The 22155-nt window shown below is 39.9% G+C and overlaps 1 protein-coding gene across 1 annotated transcript in view; it reads left to right on the top strand.

Annotated features, from left to right (window-relative positions):
• LOC137255951 (adenylate cyclase type 1-like) overlaps positions 1 to 22155 on the top strand; it is a 90097-nt gene that overhangs the window by 50858 nt on the left and 17084 nt on the right. The window contains exons 2-9 of the mRNA XM_067793560.1: positions 11498 to 11647; positions 12843 to 12961; positions 13493 to 13604; positions 14398 to 14525; positions 18292 to 18450; positions 19059 to 19200; positions 20649 to 20819; positions 21473 to 21522. Of these exons, the coding sequence (XP_067649661.1) occupies positions 11498 to 11647; positions 12843 to 12961; positions 13493 to 13604; positions 14398 to 14525; positions 18292 to 18450; positions 19059 to 19200; positions 20649 to 20819; positions 21473 to 21522 (1031 nt within the window). The remainder of the gene's footprint in view (positions 1 to 11497; positions 11648 to 12842; positions 12962 to 13492; positions 13605 to 14397; positions 14526 to 18291; positions 18451 to 19058; positions 19201 to 20648; positions 20820 to 21472; positions 21523 to 22155) is intronic.

The following is a 22155-nucleotide window of genomic DNA, read 5'->3' on the forward strand; positions in this document are numbered from 1 at the left end:
ATTGTGTTGTTTCGTTAAACTATGTTGTTTGTAAATCAAAACAGAATTTAACTATTTATAAATATCATCTGATTTTTCTTTGTGTCGTATTTCATCCTTGGAAGTACTATACCGCAATGTTGTTAAGCATTTTGTCTATGTATGCACTCTTAGGCGGCATATGGTCTCAGGTCTTATTAGTCTTAACTAGGTATGTTATCAAGTCGAGACAAACGTTTCTCTAATGTATGGTCTGTTCTTAGCGTGTCGCCACCATTGATCCTGGTCCTCATGTCCTGAGCTAACAGGACACCATTACGCCAACATTCAAATAGTCCTCACAAAAATCAATCGTCTTGCAAACCTCACACGCCATTGTGCACACCCAGAGGGATCATACTAAACTGTACTTAATTCAACGAGGTACTTAACCGTTACTCCTTTTTCTGAAGTATTATAATTAATGTGTAGTTTGGTCCGTGTAGACAGTATCTAGATATCTGACTGACAATTAATCGTTTTCGCTCTAACGATGTGAGCACGGAAGCATGGCAATGGATAGTTTAGTTTTCATTTACACTTGAACTTCTGCATGTATTTAGCATGTCAAGTCATACATGTGAAGGTGAAGAAGTATGTCGTGTCTTTGGACACATTAGCCTTGTATACACCCGTGACTCACAATAATGCTATATCAGCATGACTAAACCAAGATTCCTGTTGTTCATTCATAGTCAACAGCGACGACACCTTATTGGCCAGTTAACGAATGTGTTTAGGTTGAATGATGTTAAAGCTCATCTGGCCAGAACACCTGGTAGTGTCACTGTGTGTATCCTGGTCCTGTTACTTAAGTGGACGCTATAGACCCTTACTGACGTTAATATTGTGTATATGAAACTGGGACCTATGTCAGAAATTAAATAGAGCGACTGAATGACTGAGTGAATTTGGTTTTACGCCGCTGTTAGCAATATTCCATCAATATCACAGAGGATACGTCAGAAGTTAGCTTCACACAGCGTGCCCATGTGAGGAATCGAAACCGGGTGTTTGGCGTAACGAGCGAACGGTTTACAACTAGTCTTCCCCATCGCTCTGTCAATGTGTAGAACACTTGTTGGTAACATCCCCATAGTTACAAGATGTCAGATGGCGGCATGTATACCTACACCCCTTGGTGAATTCAGCTGCAGTAATCCTCTGTGAACACAGCATGTATTTCACATCAACAATAACAACTTGTGTTTCCCGTGTGGGTCTACAGCAACCCTGTATTATACATGCTCTTCCCCGATTTGTGGACAAGGACCACGTCAAATTCAGTGCAGGACTTCATCGCAAAATTTCATTTTAATGAAATCTTTGTTAGGGTGCTTGTGAGTAAAAAATATTAATGTTTTATCAAGAGCAGAAACTGAAGCATATGTTTCGAGTTATATGTAATATGCCATATGCATGTTATGAAATGATTCATATGTGTTATGGAATAGACTACAGGTATGTTATTATATGAAATAAGCTACAGATGTGTAAAGAAATAAGCTACAGGTGTATTATAAAATACGGTACATGTATGGTATGAAATAAGCTGCATGTATATAATGAAATAAGCTACATTTATGTTTTGAAAAAAATTACTGGTATTTTATGAATTGTTTTGAAAAAGATTACAGGTATTTTATGAAATGAGGTATATGTATACAATGCATGTTATGATGTCAGCTACATACACGTCCAGTCAACGTTCTGAGCTTCAGGTCAGTGTGACCTTACTGAAACACGTGTTTCATTGGTTTATTGAAATATGTCACCCCCACCCCCATCCCCCGTTCACGCTGTAGTGTAGTTTAATTTATCCACCTAGCGCTATACTGACCATGTGGTTTGTTCACTTGCCAGATGTATTTTTTCCTTTGCTTTACGTTTTGACCTCAGATGTCTACAATCTCCTCTTCATATCTCGTAGGCAGCGTCAGTCTTAGATATGCTCATATTGCTGTGTATACATCCAAGAATCACAGAAGCACTTCTAGCCCACCCAACGTGGAAGACCTCATTATTTTGCCTGGAAGGTTGACTCCTGGGTTCAGTTTCTAATGATAGCGGTATGTCCGTTGCTGCAGTGTAAGGCATGTATTGTATAAAGAGCAATACAACTTAAAACCAACAGAACATAATCAAGTAGTTAGTTGTTTAGAACCTATTGGCACATGGCGTACAGGTAAGATGCAATATAGCTGTGACGAAGTGAAGTCATAACTGATTTTGTAACTTCACAGGCACAAGTGGTAAGCATTTAAAAGAATGGAGAGCGTGACTTCATTTCTTAATTAACGGGACAGACTCTCAATGGCTGCGTATGAAGCAGAGCAACCCGATTACCAGATTACCAATGGCATTTTTGCATGGGGTTTGGCTACACTAGGAACAGACATCGTGGGGTTACAGAAAACAGGACCGTTTTTGAAACGATTAATATGGGTGCACACCACCCTTCCATGTCCGCCTCAACTGCCATTATCACTGAAGGATTGGAATCTAACCATCCAACATCAGGGCCAGTTAAGCAACTGATTGGCTGCCTGGGAAACTGTTTGCCAGGATAATTAACAACTGCTAGTTACTTGTCTGGGGCTGCTGGTTGCTTTCGCAGAAGAATGACTCAGTTTGGAAATGTCCTTCAGAATCGTTTTGTGAAAGACATATATACATGGGCTAAGCCTAGTGGTTAAAGCCTTTGCTCGTCACATCGACGTACGTGGTTCGATTCCCCACACGGGTAAATTGTTCGAAGCTCATATCTGGTCAGTTTCTGGTGTCGTGATTTTGCTGGAACATCGCTAAAATCGGTGCAACACTAACGACTCAGCCACTCACACACATGCGCGTACGTGAGCATACGCATACACACACGCGCACACGCATACATACATACATACATACATACATACATACATACATACATACATACATACACACACACATGCATACATACATACATACATTTCCTGTGAGAGAGATTGGATGTCTGTCTATGAATAGTGATATATATCACAGAATGCAGTGAAAATTCCCCCTTCGAAGCAACGCGCCCTTAAGTACGATGCTAAAAGTTACAGGCTTCTTAAAATGGGAAAATATTTAGGTAGGGTAAACATTTTGTGCAATAACAGAAATTGTATCAATGTAAACTAATCATCTGATTACCTATGGTGACAATAGTCTTTGATGTTTTGGCTACGTAATACAGACTTGACAAGGAAGATTGCAGTATAATGACGTATTCCGCCTGGTCAAAGCTATTACAGAAATTGATGAATGGAGAAATTAATTAAGTGAACGATTTTACTACGGCAGAGATATGAGCAGGATACTCTAAGACCTTTTCCGCCCGCTTGTCCAAACAGCTAGATACTCCAGTGAGAAAATCTAATTAACGCCTTCATTGCAGACTCTTGTTGATAATAAACGACGCTTGTAAATCCCCTTGATGCCAATACATTGCGCTGTGCGGCGTCCCCATTTCGTTTATCGATCTTCTTACAGAAAGAGTTCATCACATGGGGAGATAATGATTACAAGACTTCCCGTTTGACCGTTCATAGTTTGCTTTATTCGCCGACGTCTTATAGGCTCTAAGTCAAGACTCTTCAATTGACGTTTCTTCCCAGTATGCAAGTGAAGTATGATGATGGCCAATGCCTCTGTAGATGTCTAGGGCGCCAAAACAGTTAGAGAAGCACATATGAAGTAACTGCATGTACACATTCCCATGATCTTCTTGAGGAGTTTGTTTGTAAGTTACGTAAAGGAGGTCTGGTACTATAGATAAAGAGTTTTGTGAGGGACATTTATTGTGAATATACTGTCGTGTGTTCTGATGAACACATATACAAAGGGGAATAGAAAGTATAATCAGACTCTGTGAGACAAACAATGAACAAAATATGAAGATATTTTTTTCAATCAACAATGTGTTGTCTTATGATGGAAGGAATTGTGGTCATGACTCATTTCTCAAGTTGTGCATAGCAAACAGATGAGGAACTGAGTTACCGCCAGATCCCATGTTCTACCTTTTGACCAGCAAGTTTCAATTATGTGTAGCACATATACGTTAAAGTCTTGGATCATTCTTGGGGTTTTGTCTTGTGTCTCCATTCTTGTAGCAATCCTTTGATAGTATAAAGGTTAACGCGATTTAACACGGTTGTTGATTATAAATATCTTTGAAGACACTTATCTGTACGATAAGTACCCACAGAAATGTTGCGAATATTCACGGCGCTTGTCTCCTTGTACGGATCAGCCCATATAATTCCGATGGTAAACGGGACTTTGAGTTAAAGATCTGTATTGAGGTCTCGGTTTAATTGCTGTACCCTTCTGCGTTATTATGAGCAAGTACTGGGAATGCGTTCAGCATGGATAGGGAAGTAGACGGTGGCAGAGCACAGCAGTCTTTTCATCAACGAATCCCTTTTCACATCGAGCATCTGATAATAACCGTTATGGTATCAGCAGAAATACTTTCTCCCAACTGAACTCAGCGTTCTGTCAATATTCTAAACATGTAATGTGGACACGAGAACCGTGTCTGGAGGTATGTTTGGTAACAGGACCCGGATGTAGCAGCATCAACAGCTGGTTGTACTTCCGAACCGAGATAGATGCATAAAGAGAGGGAGGAACTCCTCTTGTGTTGGTACTCCCTTGGAGGTACCACACTGACACAGGTGCGCAGGAAGCATGGAGTGTTTATTAACTGTCTGCTGGATTCTCAGGGCGTTCATCCTGACTGGGACACGTTGAATATTACTATCATCAACAGTTTGGTCAATAGATATCGACCTTTTGTGTTTATATATCAAGGGTAAGAGCTTCTTGATACAGTGTATGAGATCAGGGATGGCTGATGAGTGTAATGGGATGGTTGCACACTTTAGCTATTACAGATGAGGCTATCAAAGAAAGGCGCCACACGCTTGTGTCCATTTCAGTTTAACCTGGTTTTTATCTGCTTCTCGTTGATGTTCCGCTGGTAGAGGAGGCAATGTGTTTGCAGGTTCTGCAGTGGGTCACAACCATGCTGGCATGCACGTGAAACGCAGATCAGGTTGTGGTTGTTCTCAACGCCAGTGGCTACCACGACTTCACCTCTTCCGATGTTTAATAGAGAGTGTAGTGTATCCATAGGTACTTTGTATATTTGCCATATATCTCCATGTATACCTTGGCCATGACGGAGTTGCCAGTTTTGATCACGCAAGTTCAGCGATTACTGACTCACAACAGGACCAAAGAGACTAACAGTATCTGAATGATATTCCTGTTCAGAATGTTGGTGCATGATATTTGTGGTGAACTACCTCTAAAGTCTGTATTGAGTGTATCCGATCAGAATTCGTTATTTGGCCTTTATTTTTAATAATCCTTTCATCCTAACACTGAGCTTGTTAGTTCTTACATGGCTAAAACGTATCAAGTGAATGACAGATGGGTTTAGGCGTATCCGCAGAGTAGCTAGTAGGCGTTTTTGAGCAAAATCGAATACGACTCAGAGAGGTTCAAGATACAGGAACCTTTACACGAGTGGTAACCACCGGTTTAGTGGAACCATTTCTCATGTATATGAATTGCTTATGGAATGCTGAATGTCATTTCATATTCACGTTACAACAACCTGGAAGAGGTGCACCAAGGAAGAGGTCAAGGTCGATCGTTATCCAGTAGGAACTAAATTCAGGGATGTGGAATGTTATCATTTCTCTGTAGCAATGGCACACGTACCTTCGTCTGCATGTTAAAGACATTTTGATATGAGACATTAGAACCTTTTGATCTAAGAATGTTTGAACTGTTCTTTGCTTTAATCGAAGATAAAGTAACGAAAATTGATTTACAAGGGATCGATATCACAAGGGACAGTCGGTGGCATTTTCAAATCCTCTTCGGATTTCACCCAGTGTCGGCCCAGAAAGCAACCCTCATACGATAATCCCTTTCCAAAGTATTAAGGGTAACTCGTAATGGCCGCAGGACCATTTACGTTTTGACCTTGATTTGAACATAACATGAGTGAACATAACACAGACGTGTGCACTTTGTCATATTTTGTAAAAGTCTCTCATACTGCTGGACTGATGAATGTTTTCCATGTATGCCAATTGTTTTGAAGATATCTTGTGTGTTTCTTGAGATCACTGTAATTAATTTTGAATTGTTGCTTGTTGAGTTTTTCCAGATCCAGTTTTGCGAAATATGTAAATATCATAATCACACCAAAAAACCCAACCCCCCAAAACAGAAGGTACGGTTTAATAGCAACAATGATACGGACTGAGGGTATTGCAAGCTTGTTCCAAACATTGAGTCACCAACGGTGCCATGTTTTCTTTAGCTCACTGGAGGTGCTTAACAAATGTCCAAATATGTCCTGTTTCCCGTTTGTTTATGGAACTGAAAACTTAAATCTATTTTGATACAAATACGCCTTCATTTGAAGTAGTCACATATTCGTTGTTTAAAAATACTTAGGCAACTAGCCTGTAACAATCCACGTATATGCCATGTTCAAGGATGGTGTGCATACTGATTACTTGTCACGATAGTACTGGCATTTCGTACTGGATATTTATTGTTAGAACAGTGAATTTCATTGAAATTGTCTGCTGCTGTCGGTAGATATCGACAAAGTTTTTACAAACATGTGTCAAAATAACTTAGATTCATGAACAACCACAAAGCACTTTGGGTACAAAACATTTCACAGAAAATTCAGGAAGACCATTATCCCCAGACGACACTACTTTCATGACAACTAACAAATTGGAGTCATGTGACTAAGAGCATCTTGAAAATCAATGTTGATTCCGCTACTTTTTTCACTACCTTTTTTGCCGTTTCCTTTGGCTTCTGTTTTTCTATCATCCGGGGCTCACATACGAACATCTGAGGACAAACTTTTTAAACTTTTTTTTTTAATTAAAAGGGGGCTATTTTGGAACGCTACAATTAAATTAGTAATTTCCTCATAGAACTGAAGATGTTTTTCTATACCTATAGCAGCTCTTGTGTCTAAACAAACATCATCTAAGATGTTCCTTTCTAGAAGTATTTATCTGAATAAGTCGATATTTTAACTCTCTAGCCTGTTCATACTTGAATCTGTATGTTGTTGGTCACCGGTTTAAGTCAAGTCTAAAAACATTGTCAAGATGTTTGAATTTCGTTAAATCAGTCTGATGGCATTAATCCACGCAGTGTCAATCTCTACGAAACACTAATATGTATCTATATACCTGTTCTACAAATATATGATCTACTCAGTGACTTGTGTTTGATATAAGTTAAATCATATCTATGAGTACAGTATTTACCAAGACAGTCGCTAGTAAAGTGCATTTTTTCTTACATCGCTCCAACTCGGTTCTGATTGCTTCTCCTTAAGCGTGTTTTATCTTTAAGTCAGTATCATTCAACATCTTCAAGTCATTATTCAAAGAATCAAACATGTCAATTTGCCTACGAATTCTAATCTTCTTAATGCATTTTACGCCCCTGAAATAGATAAATCTTTATTCACTCTGAACATTGAAAGTTTTCCCAAGGAATAACAAGCCAAAGCAGAAATCGGTCTTTCAGACCCTGTTAAATTAATAGAGTCTTTGTTGTAACCCGAAAAACTGTCCCGAGATGATATTTTCCCATCAACAAATTTCAAGAGCACCGCAGTGAAATGAAGTTAATCCGAGCACAAAACTTTCACACCGCGAACCTTTGCAAAGGCTTGTGATCGATCTAGACTTTGCTTGCGTTCCACACTCAGCCCATTTTAAAGACTGAAACCCTCTCCCACCAGAATTAAACAACCTTATGGCCAATGCGAATTTGCTTGGAAAGTCTGGAAAGGGATTATCACAAAAAGCCAGCTTTCCTGGACGACACTGGATGAAATCCGAAGAGGATTTGGAAATGCCACAGACCATCTCTGGTGATATCGATCTCCTGTATTTAAAGGCACGCTTGTAAAAATCAATTTTCCTACGTTTATCTTCGATGATGGCCGGGAGCATTCTAATCGCGCTGAGTGTGCAAAAATACCGAGGTTGAAATGTTCTTATGTCTCACAAAATACCTTTGATATGAAAAAGTAGTCATGCGTATAATTGCTTAGAGAAATATTCCTGAAAACCACCGGTGTTTCCCGCGGTGTACATTTCCATGTTGCAATAGTGCATTGTGAAAATATGATTATCTGAAAGGCTTGGGATTTTCAGGCAATCTGTAAAGTTTGGAATTCACAGAAGGTACAAGAAACCTGTACAAATGACATTGTATACCTTGTTTTCAGGATTTCAAATGATCCGCTGGAAATGTTACATCTCATGGAAATTTTACACATCGGCTAAATAGCAATTATGTAAAGAAATTTAAACATAGAACAATGTATATCGAGCATCATTCGAGGGGTGTCTACTGCAGTTACCATAACATTTGATGTAACACTGAACATGCTCTGTGTGTGAGAGTTCAAATGACGAAAAAGAGTTAGATGTTACCAGACCCACGATATCCAATACCTCAGTAAATCTTCCCAAACGACTTACGGTATGCATTTCTAAAATGTGACGCATCAGTGACATATGATCACCAATTCTTTTCCATGATGTACCTTGTACCACAGCGGCTGTTCACTTTTCCTGTAAACACTTGAGTTACCTTAGCATGTAGCGAATATCACCTGGTGCAGGATATACCCATCCTTATTTCATACACATAGTTGGGATTGCACTTTCTGTGTAACGAAGATATTGTAGTACCATTTTGGGTTGAATTTGCCTTTCAGAATGGTATTGTGTATTCCAAAGTTTATAATGCTGTGTTATGACTTATACAAACATGGAAGAAAGTGTCTGCAATACTCGAGCCGGTGCAGACCTGCTCTGTCTTGGCAAATGTCAGAGAGAGTCCTGCGAGTCTTTGACAAACGTTGCGTCTTTGTGAACGTTTCATAAAAAGACATCCTAAATTTGGAACAAAATTGATCTTGCAACAGACTCCTCTCAGGTAGTCTCGAAAAACCTACCCATGTATGTTGACGGTGACTGCATATCTTGGATGTACGTAAGCATTTCTTGTAAGTATTGAATAGTTGATAGTACGCGATCCTGTTAAAACTGTTTTTCGGTGATTTTCTGTTGACATTTGTGTCACTCTGCAGGGTGAAGCTAATGTTTTAGGTTTTCAGACATCAGAATGTGCACCAGTACTGGGTGTTTTTGTGCTTGGAAACCAATTCTGCTGAAACAACATGGCAGTCTGGAATGTGGAAAACTGTCCTGACCGCGTGTTTCACTTAGTTCCTCATAAGGAATGCGTTTTAACTCAAAGGTTAAACCGAAGACATGATATTCTATTCCCTGTGTAATTTAGTCCCCAATTGGTCCTTCTCTTGCGGGAGTCAACAAAACAATTGTTAGGGCTTTGATTGCATAATTCCATATTATTCTTTTTTCGAGTTTCAAAATATCAAGCTAACCCTTGTGAAACTTGCGTGACTCGAGCGTTTCCATTGGAATAGATTATCACTTGTTGCCATTAATTCAGTTTACTTAATTGATCTGGACAGCGCAGATCAATGTTAGTCATCGTGGAGATAGGAAACGATTTTGTCTGGTGCATTAGGAGGATATATAAACAGGATTTTATAGCTTCAACTGTCAGTTACAAAACCCAAACCATTTATTCCAGGTTATGCGCAATGCTATATTTGTGTTTTTATCGAGTCTACGGGCCCATGCGATACAGATGGTAGGAATTTCGAAGTCATTGTTTGCAATAAATGTGTTGCAAATAGCATCAATTCCGCAGATTATCGATTTTGCTTAAATTGGTGCTATTCATATATGTACTTAGCAGTGAAATATTAAGTGTTCCAAGGCGAAGAAGGAAACGCAAAATCGATCCTTGATGTATAGAAGGCAAACTAAATTCCACAAGCGGACCCTTTAAGCTTCTTAGCAAATCCTGCTTCTACGGATCTGATTGGAAAGTAAATGTCGTGGTTTAACCAGCTGATACACAAACGTCTCACGGCCAACGAAAAGAAGTTAAGAGAAAGTTCTGAAATATCTTTGACATGCATTAACTGAAGTACCTTCTCATCATGTTTACGTGAGTCTACTCTCATACAGACAGCTTTCATTGCCAGAGCCACACGCATACAACCCCGGATATGCTTCGTTATATACGCATGCTCCACAGACAAAGCTGAAAGGAAACTCTTGGAATGATAAAGAGAGAAGAGCCCAGTCGAAATATCGAGGTAGCGCAGAGTTAAGGCATGTGCCTTGAATAATATTTGTACAATGCATGAGACAAATGGTCTTGTGATAAATAGGTCCACAACTCGCTGCATGTGGTTTAGGTCGCGCCCACAGCTCATCAAGTTATGACCCCCGAGCTGTTGGCTGCTTCTGCTTTTCCGGGCGTTTCTGTCGAATGGTCGCGTCTCTTATCATGCTCACACGCTTGGACTATAATATTGTGCGTAGTAGCCGTATATAAGTTACTTAGTCAAGTAACAAGTACAGCGTAGTCCTGATTAGAACTCATGATTGTTTTCATAATCAGTTCATAGTCACATAACACGTATATAGGGTTAATTTAATATAATGTCAACCAGTAAGGTATATTGATTCTAAATATTAAAGGGTGAGAGATACAGTCTATGCATATTCACCTGCGCCATGACCTGGGTAATATGTGTTTGCAAAGGTTTAAAATACAGGTGCCATGTACCAAGGACACCTTTTAATTGGGAAATAGAATTGTACTTCATAAACACTCGCCCATACACTACTTCAGTTTCTGCATAAACACAGGTTTTTTTGTATCTTTTCCTTGTCACACATTCTGGCATCTTTATGTTTGTGTATTGTAGATTGAGGTGTGTGCCATATGTTGTGTCATTGTATGGTGTAAGTGGCAAAAACATCATTACAGCTTTATTAATTAGAAAAAACGGTTTACAATGGTCACGTGTGCTCTAGAGTTACAGTGTTCTTTTCTGTTACAGCGGATTAGTGAGTGAGTGAGTTTGTGAGTGAGTGAAGGGACTGACAAGTTATTGATAGTTATATACAATTTAGTATATGCGCCCTATTATGACAGCGGCGTCTAGTGTCCAGTTTTCTTTGCCTGCCCTGTCGTAATATTGAAGCGCATAGCACCAAATCACCATACGTGTTGTGAGCACCCTGGAATGTTTAGACGGGATATTTAGTGCAGAGTGTACTTGGTTATCTTATCGATGCTCACAGTAGCAATCACTGTTTGTTTCTTTTCAAAGAATTATTTGCATGTGAGCGTTTTGTCTCTGAATTATTAGTGAAGACGACATGAAGCAGTACTGAAACCCACTGAATATAAGACGATCACACTGCTTATATCAATCGACTGTGTTTAAGCATTTGAATATTATATTTATTGATCTTTACCTATTCTTTTCTAGCTTGTGGCGAACGGTGTGCTGTTTCTTAGCGTCAACATAGCAGGGATATTTATCCATTATCTGACACAGAGGTCTCAGAGAAAGACGTTCATTGACACACGCAACTGTATAGCAGCTAGATTAGAAATACAGGAGGAAAATGAAAAATTGGTAAGTAGAATTTATACAGTTTGTGGTAAGTCATTGCCCGCATCGCATACGAAACCACATAACACAACAACCGTGGATTACTGGTAGAACTACCCCTGTAACATCGGGACTTTGTAGTTCATATGTAACAAATGGACTTTCAGCATGGCAATTTGTGCGTTGGATTATTCATGGAAACCTTTATGCCGTAAAAAATCAAACCTGTCCCTGCTCGATCTGCCGGCCACATGGTAGCTGACATGACTAGATCTGCTGGCCCCATGGTAGCTGACATGACTAGATCTGCTGGCTCCGTGGTAACTGACATGGCTAGATCTGCTTGCCCCATGGGAGCTGACATGAGTAGATCTGCTGGCCCCATGGTACCTCACATGACTAGATCTGCTTGCCCCATGGTAGCTGACATGACTAGATCTGCTGGCTCCGTGGTAACTGACATGGCTAGATCTGCTGGCCCCATGGGAGCTGACATGAGTAGATCTGCTGGCCCCATGGTACCTCACATGACTAGATCTGCTGGCTCCGTGATAGCTGACATGACTAGATCTGCTGGCCCCATGGTAACTGACATGACAGCCTGGTGGCTATCGGAAACGTCATGTGACTGTGTTCTACACATAGTATAGTGAAGCAGACATTTCTGGTTTTGATAGTGAAGTTCGGTCGGTGCAAACGACTGATTTGCTCTGAGGCTGTCGGGAGAATGTAGTGCGTATCCATTGCTTCTTTAGCATATCTGTCTCTCCAGCTAACATCTAAGTAGATATTAAGTTGCACTACATCTTACACTGCCGAAGCTTAGAAAGGAATCGTGGCTGATTCCAACAACACGTTGTTAATTCACTCGGCTGGAAGCTGCGAGAATTAGAGAAGCATGTGTTATTATCAGACAGGACATACAGCATGTTTTGTTGTTCCAAGGGGTTTCCTCACATGCTGCAAGACATGTTGGTGGAACAGCCTTAGGTAACGTATCTTATCATTAGGCTCATGGGATATGGTGTAGACAGGTGATTTGTGATTGTGGATAATTCACAGCTAACGTGCAAAACACCATAATCTGTTCAGGATCCCGAATTTAGCTAAGTTTGTGCAGGACCTATTTATTTATCTATTTATTTATTTTTTTGTTTGTTTGTTTGTTTGTTTGTTTGTTTATTTATTTATTTGAATGGTGATCATTTTTGTCTTTCAGGAAAAGCTTCTTCTCAGTGTCTTACCCCAGCATGTCGCCATGGAGATGAAAAATGATATCACAACCCCTCATCATGGAATTTTTCACAAAATCTACATACAACGTCATAACAATGTATCGTAAGTTCTGCTAGCTATTGTAGATATTACAGCATGTTACCAGTAATCAGTCTGATAACCGTGGGCACAGAGTCCCTTTCTTTGGCCGCTCCAGGATATCAGGATACTTTTGGCGTTTATTCGAATCATAAATTCGTAACGATTCGTAATAGTTTTTACGTTTCTCGTCTTCACTCTTCTCAGCTTCCTGGTTTCACTTCGTTTTTGTGGATCGAGTAAAAGAGTGAGTGAGTGAGTTACGTTTTACGCCGCACTTAGCAATATTCCAGCTATATGGCGGAGGTCAGTCTGGACCAGACAATCCAGTCATCAACAGCATTTGCATCGATCTGCGCAATTGGGATATTACGACAAGCATAGTCGCCATTTATGTCAAGCATGGGTTGCTGAAGGCCTATTCTACCCCGGGACCTTCACGGGTATCGAGTAAAGGATCTAGTAGAGTGTTTGGTGTTCAGAATCTCTTTAAGTTACTACCAGTGTCTCTTATGTCGTTGTAAAGTAATAATAAGACATTTTTTCCTTTTGCAGAATATTGTTTGCTGATATAGTTGGCTTCACAAATCTTGCTTCTCAGTGCACGGCGCAGGAACTGGTTAGAATATTAAATGAACTGTTTGGAAGATTTGATCATTTGGCAAAGGTAAGTATATTTCATTGACGTATATGGTATTTTCAGCTATTTCGAGTGTACATTTCATCCATTTCATTGGATGTCATGTTTCATTTACAGAGTTACCTGGACAAGGGACAAATATTCGGCAAAGTCTGCCATATTTCATTTTCTCAATCTAGAGCGAATTATTAGTGTAACGAGTGAGGTTTTATCCCGGGAGTTGAAAGGCTTTTCATGTAGTATTAAATGAGCGTCAGCTGAAAGTGAAATAATGGGCGGTCGGATCTAGTTTGGTGAGAAAGAAGCCGGCAGTATTTATGACATGATACTGGAGCAAGGAAACAACCAGGGTGGGTTCATGCTGGATGCATTAGCTTCTTAATTACAAACCAAACATCACAAAAACGTTCATTCGGTTTGAAAATGGAGTCACTGAAGTTCAAAATTAACTTTTACATTGTTTGATATCCCGAATTTCTGTGGAGATTGATCTTGCGTCAGGCAGCAAGTACGATTAAGGTTTTTGACAGACAAGTTAATACCGCAGCGAAGGTAATTTTCTTTCATATGTTTTCGATCACAATGTTTTGGATTCAAGAGACTGCTCGCCGATATCTAAAGCGACGCTAGGAGAAATTAGGTACTGAGTAACAGTTCAGGAGTATGTTAGAAAACAATCTATATTTGGAGAAAAGATATGTCAGATTTGAAAAAGATGTATGTTTGACATAGTTTAGCTAAAAAATGCAAGTTGCCATGTTAAACAATAGACACACATAAATGTGTTGTTGATTTTAAGAATTTGGATTTCTGTTTCCAGAACAATTACTGTCTCCGCATCAAGATCCTCGGAGACTGTTACTACTGTGTCAGCGGTCTCCCCGAGCCAAGGGCAGACCACGCCCACTGCTGTGTGGAGATGGGTCTGGATATGATTGAAGCTATAGCGTAAGTATTCTGTATATGACTGTCACTGGACTGTAAGAGTATAAAAAAGTAAACTGATGCTACAACATTCTTCTAAGTGTTCTGAATAGGACTGATAATGTAACATACATGTAAGTGTTCTGTATACGACTGATACTGCAGCATACATTTAAGTGTTTTATATAGGACCTATCCTGTAACAAACATGTGCATGTTCTAGATAGGACTAATCCTGTAACATACATGTGCTTGTTCTAGATGGGACTGATACTGTAACATACATGTACATGTTCTAGATAGGACTAATCCTGTAACATACATGTGCTCGTTCTAGATAGGACTGGCACTGTAACATACATGTACATGTTCTAGATAGGACTGATACTGTATCATACATGTACATGTTCTAGATAGGACTGATACTGTAACATGCATGTACGTTTTCTAGATAGGACTAATCCTGTAACATACATGTGCTTGTTCTAGATAGGACTTGTACTGTAACATACATGTACATGTTCTAGATAGAACTGATACTGTAACATACATGAAAGTGTTCTAGATAAGACTGATACTGTAACATACATGTACTTGTTCTAGATAGGACTAATCCTGTAACATACATGTGCTTGTTCTAGATAGGACTGATACTGTAACATACATGTACGTTTTCTAGATAGGACTGATACTGTAACATACATGTAAGTGTTCTAGATAGGACTGGTACTGTATCATACATGTAAGTGTTCTAGATAGGACTGGTACTGTATCATACATGTGATTGTTCTAGATAGGACTGATACTGTAACATACATGAAAGTGTTCTAGATAAGACTGATACTGTAACATACATGTACTTGTTCTAGATAGGACTAATCCTGTAACATACATGTGCTTGTTCTAGATAGGACTGATACTGTAACATACATGTACATGTTCTAGATAAGACTGATACTGTAACATGCGTGTACGTTTTCTAGATAGGACTGGTACTATATCATACATGTAAGTGTTCTAGATAGGACTGATACTGTATCATACATGTAAGTGTTCTAGATAGGACTGGTACTGTAACAAACATGTATTTGTTCTAGATAGGACTGGTACTGTAACATACATGTACTTGTTCTAGATAGGTCTGATACTGTAACATACATGAAAGTGTTCTAGATAGGACTGATACTGTAACATACATGTACGTTTTCTAGACAGGACTGACACTGTAACATACATGTACATGTTCTAGATAGGACTGATACTGTAATATACATGAAAGTGTTCTAGATAGGACTGATACTGTAACATACATGTACGTTTTCTAGACAGGACTGACACTGTATCATACATGTGCTTGTTCTAGATAGGACTGATACTGTAACATACATGTACATGTTCTAGATAAGACTGATACTGTAACACACATGTACATGTTCTAGATAAGACTGATACTGTAACATACATGTACTTGTTCTAGATAGGACTGATGCTGTAACATACGTGAAAGTGTTCTAGATTGGCGTGAACCTGTAACATACATGTACTTGTTCTAGATAGGACTTATTCTGTAACATACATGTAAGTGTTCTATATGGGACTGATACTGTAACATACATGTACGTTTTCTAGACAGGACTGATACTGTAATATACATGTACGTTTTCTAGATAGGACTGATACTGTAACATACATGCAAGTGTTCTGGATAGGACTGATGCTGTAAGAGGAACATGTTTTGATTAAGTACATCCTATCCATTTGATGGTATGAAATTCAGATGTTGATTAACCTTCGAATTCGGAGATGAAGAATAGAACTAGTTGATGCCTTCTCAAACATATATAAGTGAAATGAATCCGTTTGTTCCATGTACATTGTTAAAAAACAACAAACTTGTTGTAAAACTGTTGAAAAGTGTTATTAACGAGAACGAATATAAGAAAATCTATAATTCGTCGCTGAGTTAAAAGCCCGACATTAACCCTGAGTATACTCCTTTGTTCCCGGGTTACATTACACCTATTTACTACAATCAGTGTATCTTGAAACGTTATTCCTTGAGGGTTGCAGCAATATTATATAGCATCTCAAAGCAGTGGCTCTATTCACCGATATTTGCCCAATATATTTGGCCGTTCCTTCATAATCGTCATGAAGTCTAAACTTTGCGGGACATCTTCATGTTCAGTGGTCAGGATTACTACTCATCGTCCTAAAAAACATCCACTCATAGGCTTTATAGCCAGCGTCCGTCTTAACGGTTTCTTTGAATTGTGCAGCTATGTGCATTAGAAAAGCATCGCTCATCCGACTTGGCATACTCAGATGTCCTGTAGAAACTGGGTATACAATAACATGTGAGCAGTTAGGGCCATCGATTCTTTTTATGATGCCAGGCAAGAACTATTTCTCCTCCGTCCGTCAAGCAGTCTTTGTGGCCAACTAGTTGCAATTATTTAAATTGGCCGAGGGCAGGGACAAAATATAGACTTATTGGCCCATGTTCGTGCCATAATTACGTCAATCAACAAAAGTCGAATCCCCGAAAGGGAAACGAAATTTCATGTATGACAAAGTTGGCCCCATGTTATAACCCTCTTGTTTAAACTGGGCCCATAATAGAATGTTCTGATGCTATCAACCTGTCACATTTAAATTTCATCCCTGCATCAATCTACGGGGAGCTGCAGTCGCGAGGCCTCTCCATAGTTTGTTCCTTTAACCTTTAGAAGATGCCACTGATTAATAGATATGTGATATACGTAGGCAATTTCAAGTGTGAATGATCGTCATTGATGAGCACCTCACAAACGTATGGATCTGTCCAGCAGAACCCTTCAACATTTACCCAATGTAATGGAGCATATCATGACAGTGATTTTCCTCTTGCTCACAATTTGATTTTTAGGGGTATATCTCAGTATTGCACTGTTGCTAGTTCTTACATGATTTTCCTCTTACGCACAATTTGCTTCAGCGTTTAGGGTAGATCTCAATACCGTCCTCCTGTTGCTAGTTCTTACATGTCATGTAAAAGAGTATTGTTACGTCTGCCGTTTGGTTCGTATTATCTCCTGTATCTTCATATCCCTGAGGAGCAGCAGTTAGTATGCTCTTGGTCGGATCGGGCACTGAAGTAACAGAACTCAATCCCCTTTCCGTATTAATAAAAGGCATATAAATTATTATCTTAAATAACAATATACTGACCATGTTAAAGGGGCGACATCGTCTGTTACTTTTTTGTGTTATGCCACATCCTAATATGATAATGAAGTAGTTATCCATAAAGTATCGTACCTTCTTAGTGACTATGTAGGTGCATCCGCCTTATCATCCAGAAAACCTTAACAACTTTCACGAGCCTTCCGAGAATAGCCGAGCATTAAGTATAACAGACACATTTATGTCTGTTTTCCCAATGGTATTTTATTTACTGATGTGTGGTGAGGAGTGTTTATTCTAACAGTCGGTACACGGGACTGAGGTAATTATGGGGACATGGTACCGTTGTTGATGTCGGCTCAATAAGACCACACGCCCAAGGTTATCGAACATGGCTAGGGATATGATTGTATATTTTGCCCGACGGTCAGTTTTGTAACAACGTGACCCAAACCTTGATCCATTTTATGCCCAGTTCTGGTCCCCATTACCAGTGCCCCCTGGACCCTCAGGAAATGAAATATATATATATTGTACGATGCTACTTTGAACACTATTTACAAAAACGACGTTCTTCAGTTATCAAATGCCTGGAATTGACATGTTTCGCCTGGGTTCCTTTCAGAACGGTGTGCGAATCTACTGATGTCAACTTGAATATGCGCGTGGGACTCCATACAGGGAGAGTGTTGTGTGGAGTTCTAGGCCTCAAGAAATGGCAGTATGACGTATGGAGCAATGACGTCACATTAGCTAATAGGATGGAGGCTGGAGGTCTTCCAGGGTTGGTGGACATAACAAGCAGAACCCTTTTTTTCTTTCAGTTCTGTAAAGCACATTAGCAACGTTCAAACAGTAGGCAGCCTAACCTATAATCCAATTCGGGGATCGTGAGGCTGGAACATAGCAAAAGCAATTTGTTTGAGGTTGACAGATAATATGTAGGAAAATATAGCATCGAAACAGCTGCCTTTGTGTCATTTTCTAGGTGAGACTGCCTACTTTTTTAACACTCCACGTACAGGTGGAAGTTTGGCATTGTTTAGAAATATCAACAATGTTCCCGAAAGGTCTAACTGAACTCTGTCTGCAAATATCTCTAAACCATGCATGTTTCCGACCACTGACCTTCGTAAATTGCGCTATATGTTTATGTATAATATAATGTCACTGGTAATGACGTTTTGTGGCCCCTATGAATCACAGTCACGTTCTAGATATTCACAAGTTAGCGTTTGTCCTCACGGTCTCACAGTTATGAATGAACTTTGTTGATGGAAGCCCTCAATAGGATCTGCCCCTATATGACTTTCCTCTCTCATCATGACAAAGTTCTAATATACTAGTACTGGCCCACGTGGCTTTAACACTGACCACCGTATTGTTGTGTAGACGCGTCCATATCACCCAGGCAACGCTGGACAACCTCCATGGACAGTACGAGGTGGAACCGGGTCATGGTGGCGACAGGAACTCCTACCTGAAGGAGGAGGCAATCGAGACCTACCTCATTAAGGCCAAGCTCCCTAGAAGGGTAAATTACCATTCTACTCTAGAATCCACTTCGTTCTCTTTATGAATATCGGTGATCAATGTTTTAGTACATATGTGAAAATGGAGGTAGCAAATCATTTTTTTACACCAGGTACACCGGGAACGAAAATCACTTGGTAAGGTAACGCAATAATACACGTGAAATGAATACGTTTCCAAGCAAATTATCGCGTAACTGTTCGTTAATGTCACTCTGGAAAACAATGGTATACAGTACATCAGGCAAACTTTAACTAGAGTTAAGTGTTTTGTAGAAGTATGAATCCCTATCTCTAGTACTGCCTCTATCAAGGAGAAGGATGTGATTCACCAGGTCAGGAGGTCAGCGTCTCTGTGCCAGTGCATTCTAAAGCATGTGTACCAATTCCAGGGGTGTAAGAAGATATGTTCTTGGAGCTAAATTAGTGAGCCTTAATCGTGTATTGATCTAAGAATAAGAATAATTGTTTAGATTTCCTTTTTCGCATCAGACTCAGAATATCACCAGATCGTTGTGGCCAGCGGAGATATATTTTGGTGAGCACGAGATTGCCAGCAACGATTTTGAGTTGTACATGACCCAGCTGCTGTCTTAATGCTCTGCGCATGCCGGAAGCTGGGTTTGTGTACGGCCAGCTATTTAGGGCCTGGAAGATACCTCGCCCTGTGAAATATGATGAACAGTATACTGAGATCCATCTTTTCATATTCATGTCATAGTCAATGTTCGTTTCTTATTTGGGTTAAATAATTTGGGTTAGTGAGTAATTTCAAATAACTGGATCCCAACCCGTGTCAAGGTGAATGATGCATGAAACGCGGGAGTACATGCATATGTGAGATACTGGCTGAGAACCAGCCATTACTTAACTTGCTGTTTGTACGTACAGCTATCAAAATGGCTAATTCATGATGTTTTCTTAGACAACACCTGTCTGGTATGATCAGGCTCAACGAGCCATATGTTTGCTTTACATCTCCACCTTAATGTTCCATGTATTCATGGCCTGCCTTTATCAGTGCCAGTAACGTTGGCTACAATGTCGCGTGTGACCCAACAACATGGATAAAGCAGCAGCATGTTATATGTTCATCATCAATATATGTTCACCATCAATGACCAAATGTATTTGTTGCCTATGTCAATACAAGCCCTATGTCCTGACCAATTGTTTTACGCCGCTTTTGGCAATATTCCGGCAATATCACGTTGCGGAACACCAGAAATGGGCTTCAGAAATGGTACGCTTGTGGGGAATCCACAGACGCTTTAACCATTAGGCTACCCCACCGCCCATTTGGACAAAAAGAAAGCTGTCAGTTCCAAATAGACGGTGCAGTTATAATTGTTTTGTTGATGGTATCAGGGTACTGACATTCGGAACGATAATACAGAATGTAGTACTTAAATTGTGAAGCAAGAACACTAAATACTTCGCTTATCTACAGCCGGGTGTGTTTCACCAGAAGGACTGGACCGGCTTACGGCCCAAGAAGTTGTCATTCCGGAACGTCACCAACTGCGTCATGCGTCTCATGCAGTCCGTCAAGTTTAATGCCGAAATCCCATTCCAGAATGTTCTCACTCCCACTCAAGACGAGAAACCAGTTCACAAATTTGTAAGTATACTGGTTTCAGATGTGTTTGTCAAATTGAATGTATATCAGTTTAAATTGTGTTTGATAATGCGAAGTATCTGCACTGAACACCGGCTTGTATATTTTTTCGGTTTCCACATTCGGGTTGAAATTCAACAAAGCCAAAGCAAAGAAAGCGAAAATTTCAACAATACATTGTGCTGGACAGCCATTGCCTCAAATAAACCGTCATCATCCTTTCGCTTCTCCTAACCTGAATATGTCTTGAATTTTTGTGACATATGTGATGGCTTGTGTTAAACGATTGGTCTTTTCCCAGATACCTTAAAGAATTATGTCTATCCATTCTTTGTCTTGAAAACTGATATTCCAGCTGTTAATTACCACTTCACCTGCTAAGTATCCTCAGTGAACACGTAAATGTTACAGTGACCATTTCAGCTTCCCCGTTAGACCAAACAGGTATCAGGACTGTCCCGTAGATATGCTTGTCACGCTGACGCCAGTGTGCGGAATCTTGACTGCATAGGCTAACCATATGGCACGTCTCTATAAAATAAAAAGAAAACAGTAGTGATCTGTTCGTCAATGTTTCATGAAAGAAGCATTTTTTTCAGTTCCGTCATGTGATCACTGGTTTGACATCACTTGTTATTATCATCTTCATCTTTCAGAGTGTATTTGCCTCGATGACGGACAAACTTCGTAAACCTTTTAAAGAACGGTATGTGGGCATTTCTTACCAATAGATCACAATTATATCTAGGTTAAGCTTACTGTTTTGAGTCATTTTGTAGCGAGTGTGGGCTTCGGAGCATTCATGTGTTTGACCACCAGGGGAATATGGCCTGTGTAATGGTATATCATCGTGCGACGTTGACCTCAAGGGCAGTGTGACCTGTGTAGTGGTATATCGTCGTGTGACATTGACTGCCAAGGCAATGTGACATGTGTAATGGTATATAATTGTGCGACGTGGACCGCCAGGTCAGGGTGACCTGTGTAATGGTATATGATACTGCAATATTGACCGCCAGGGGAATGTTACCTTTGCAATGGTATATCGTCGTGTGACATTGACCACCAGGTGAATGTGCGACATTGATTGCTAGGGGAATGTGACCTGTGTAATGGTATATCGTCGTGCGACATTGATTGCTAGGGGAATGTGACCTCTTGAATGGTATGTCGTCAGGTGACATTGACCGCCAGAGGAATGTGACCTGTGTAGTTGTATATTGTCGTAAGACGTTGATCACCCGGGCAGAGTGACCTGTGTAATGGTATATCGTCGTACGACGATGACCCCGCCAGGAGAATGTGACCGACCTGTGTAATGGTATATCGTCGTGCGACG

The sequence above is a fragment of the Haliotis asinina genome, chromosome 11, assembly GCF_037392515.1.
Source record: "Haliotis asinina isolate JCU_RB_2024 chromosome 11, JCU_Hal_asi_v2, whole genome shotgun sequence".
NCBI lineage: Eukaryota > Metazoa > Mollusca > Gastropoda > Lepetellida > Haliotidae > Haliotis > Haliotis asinina.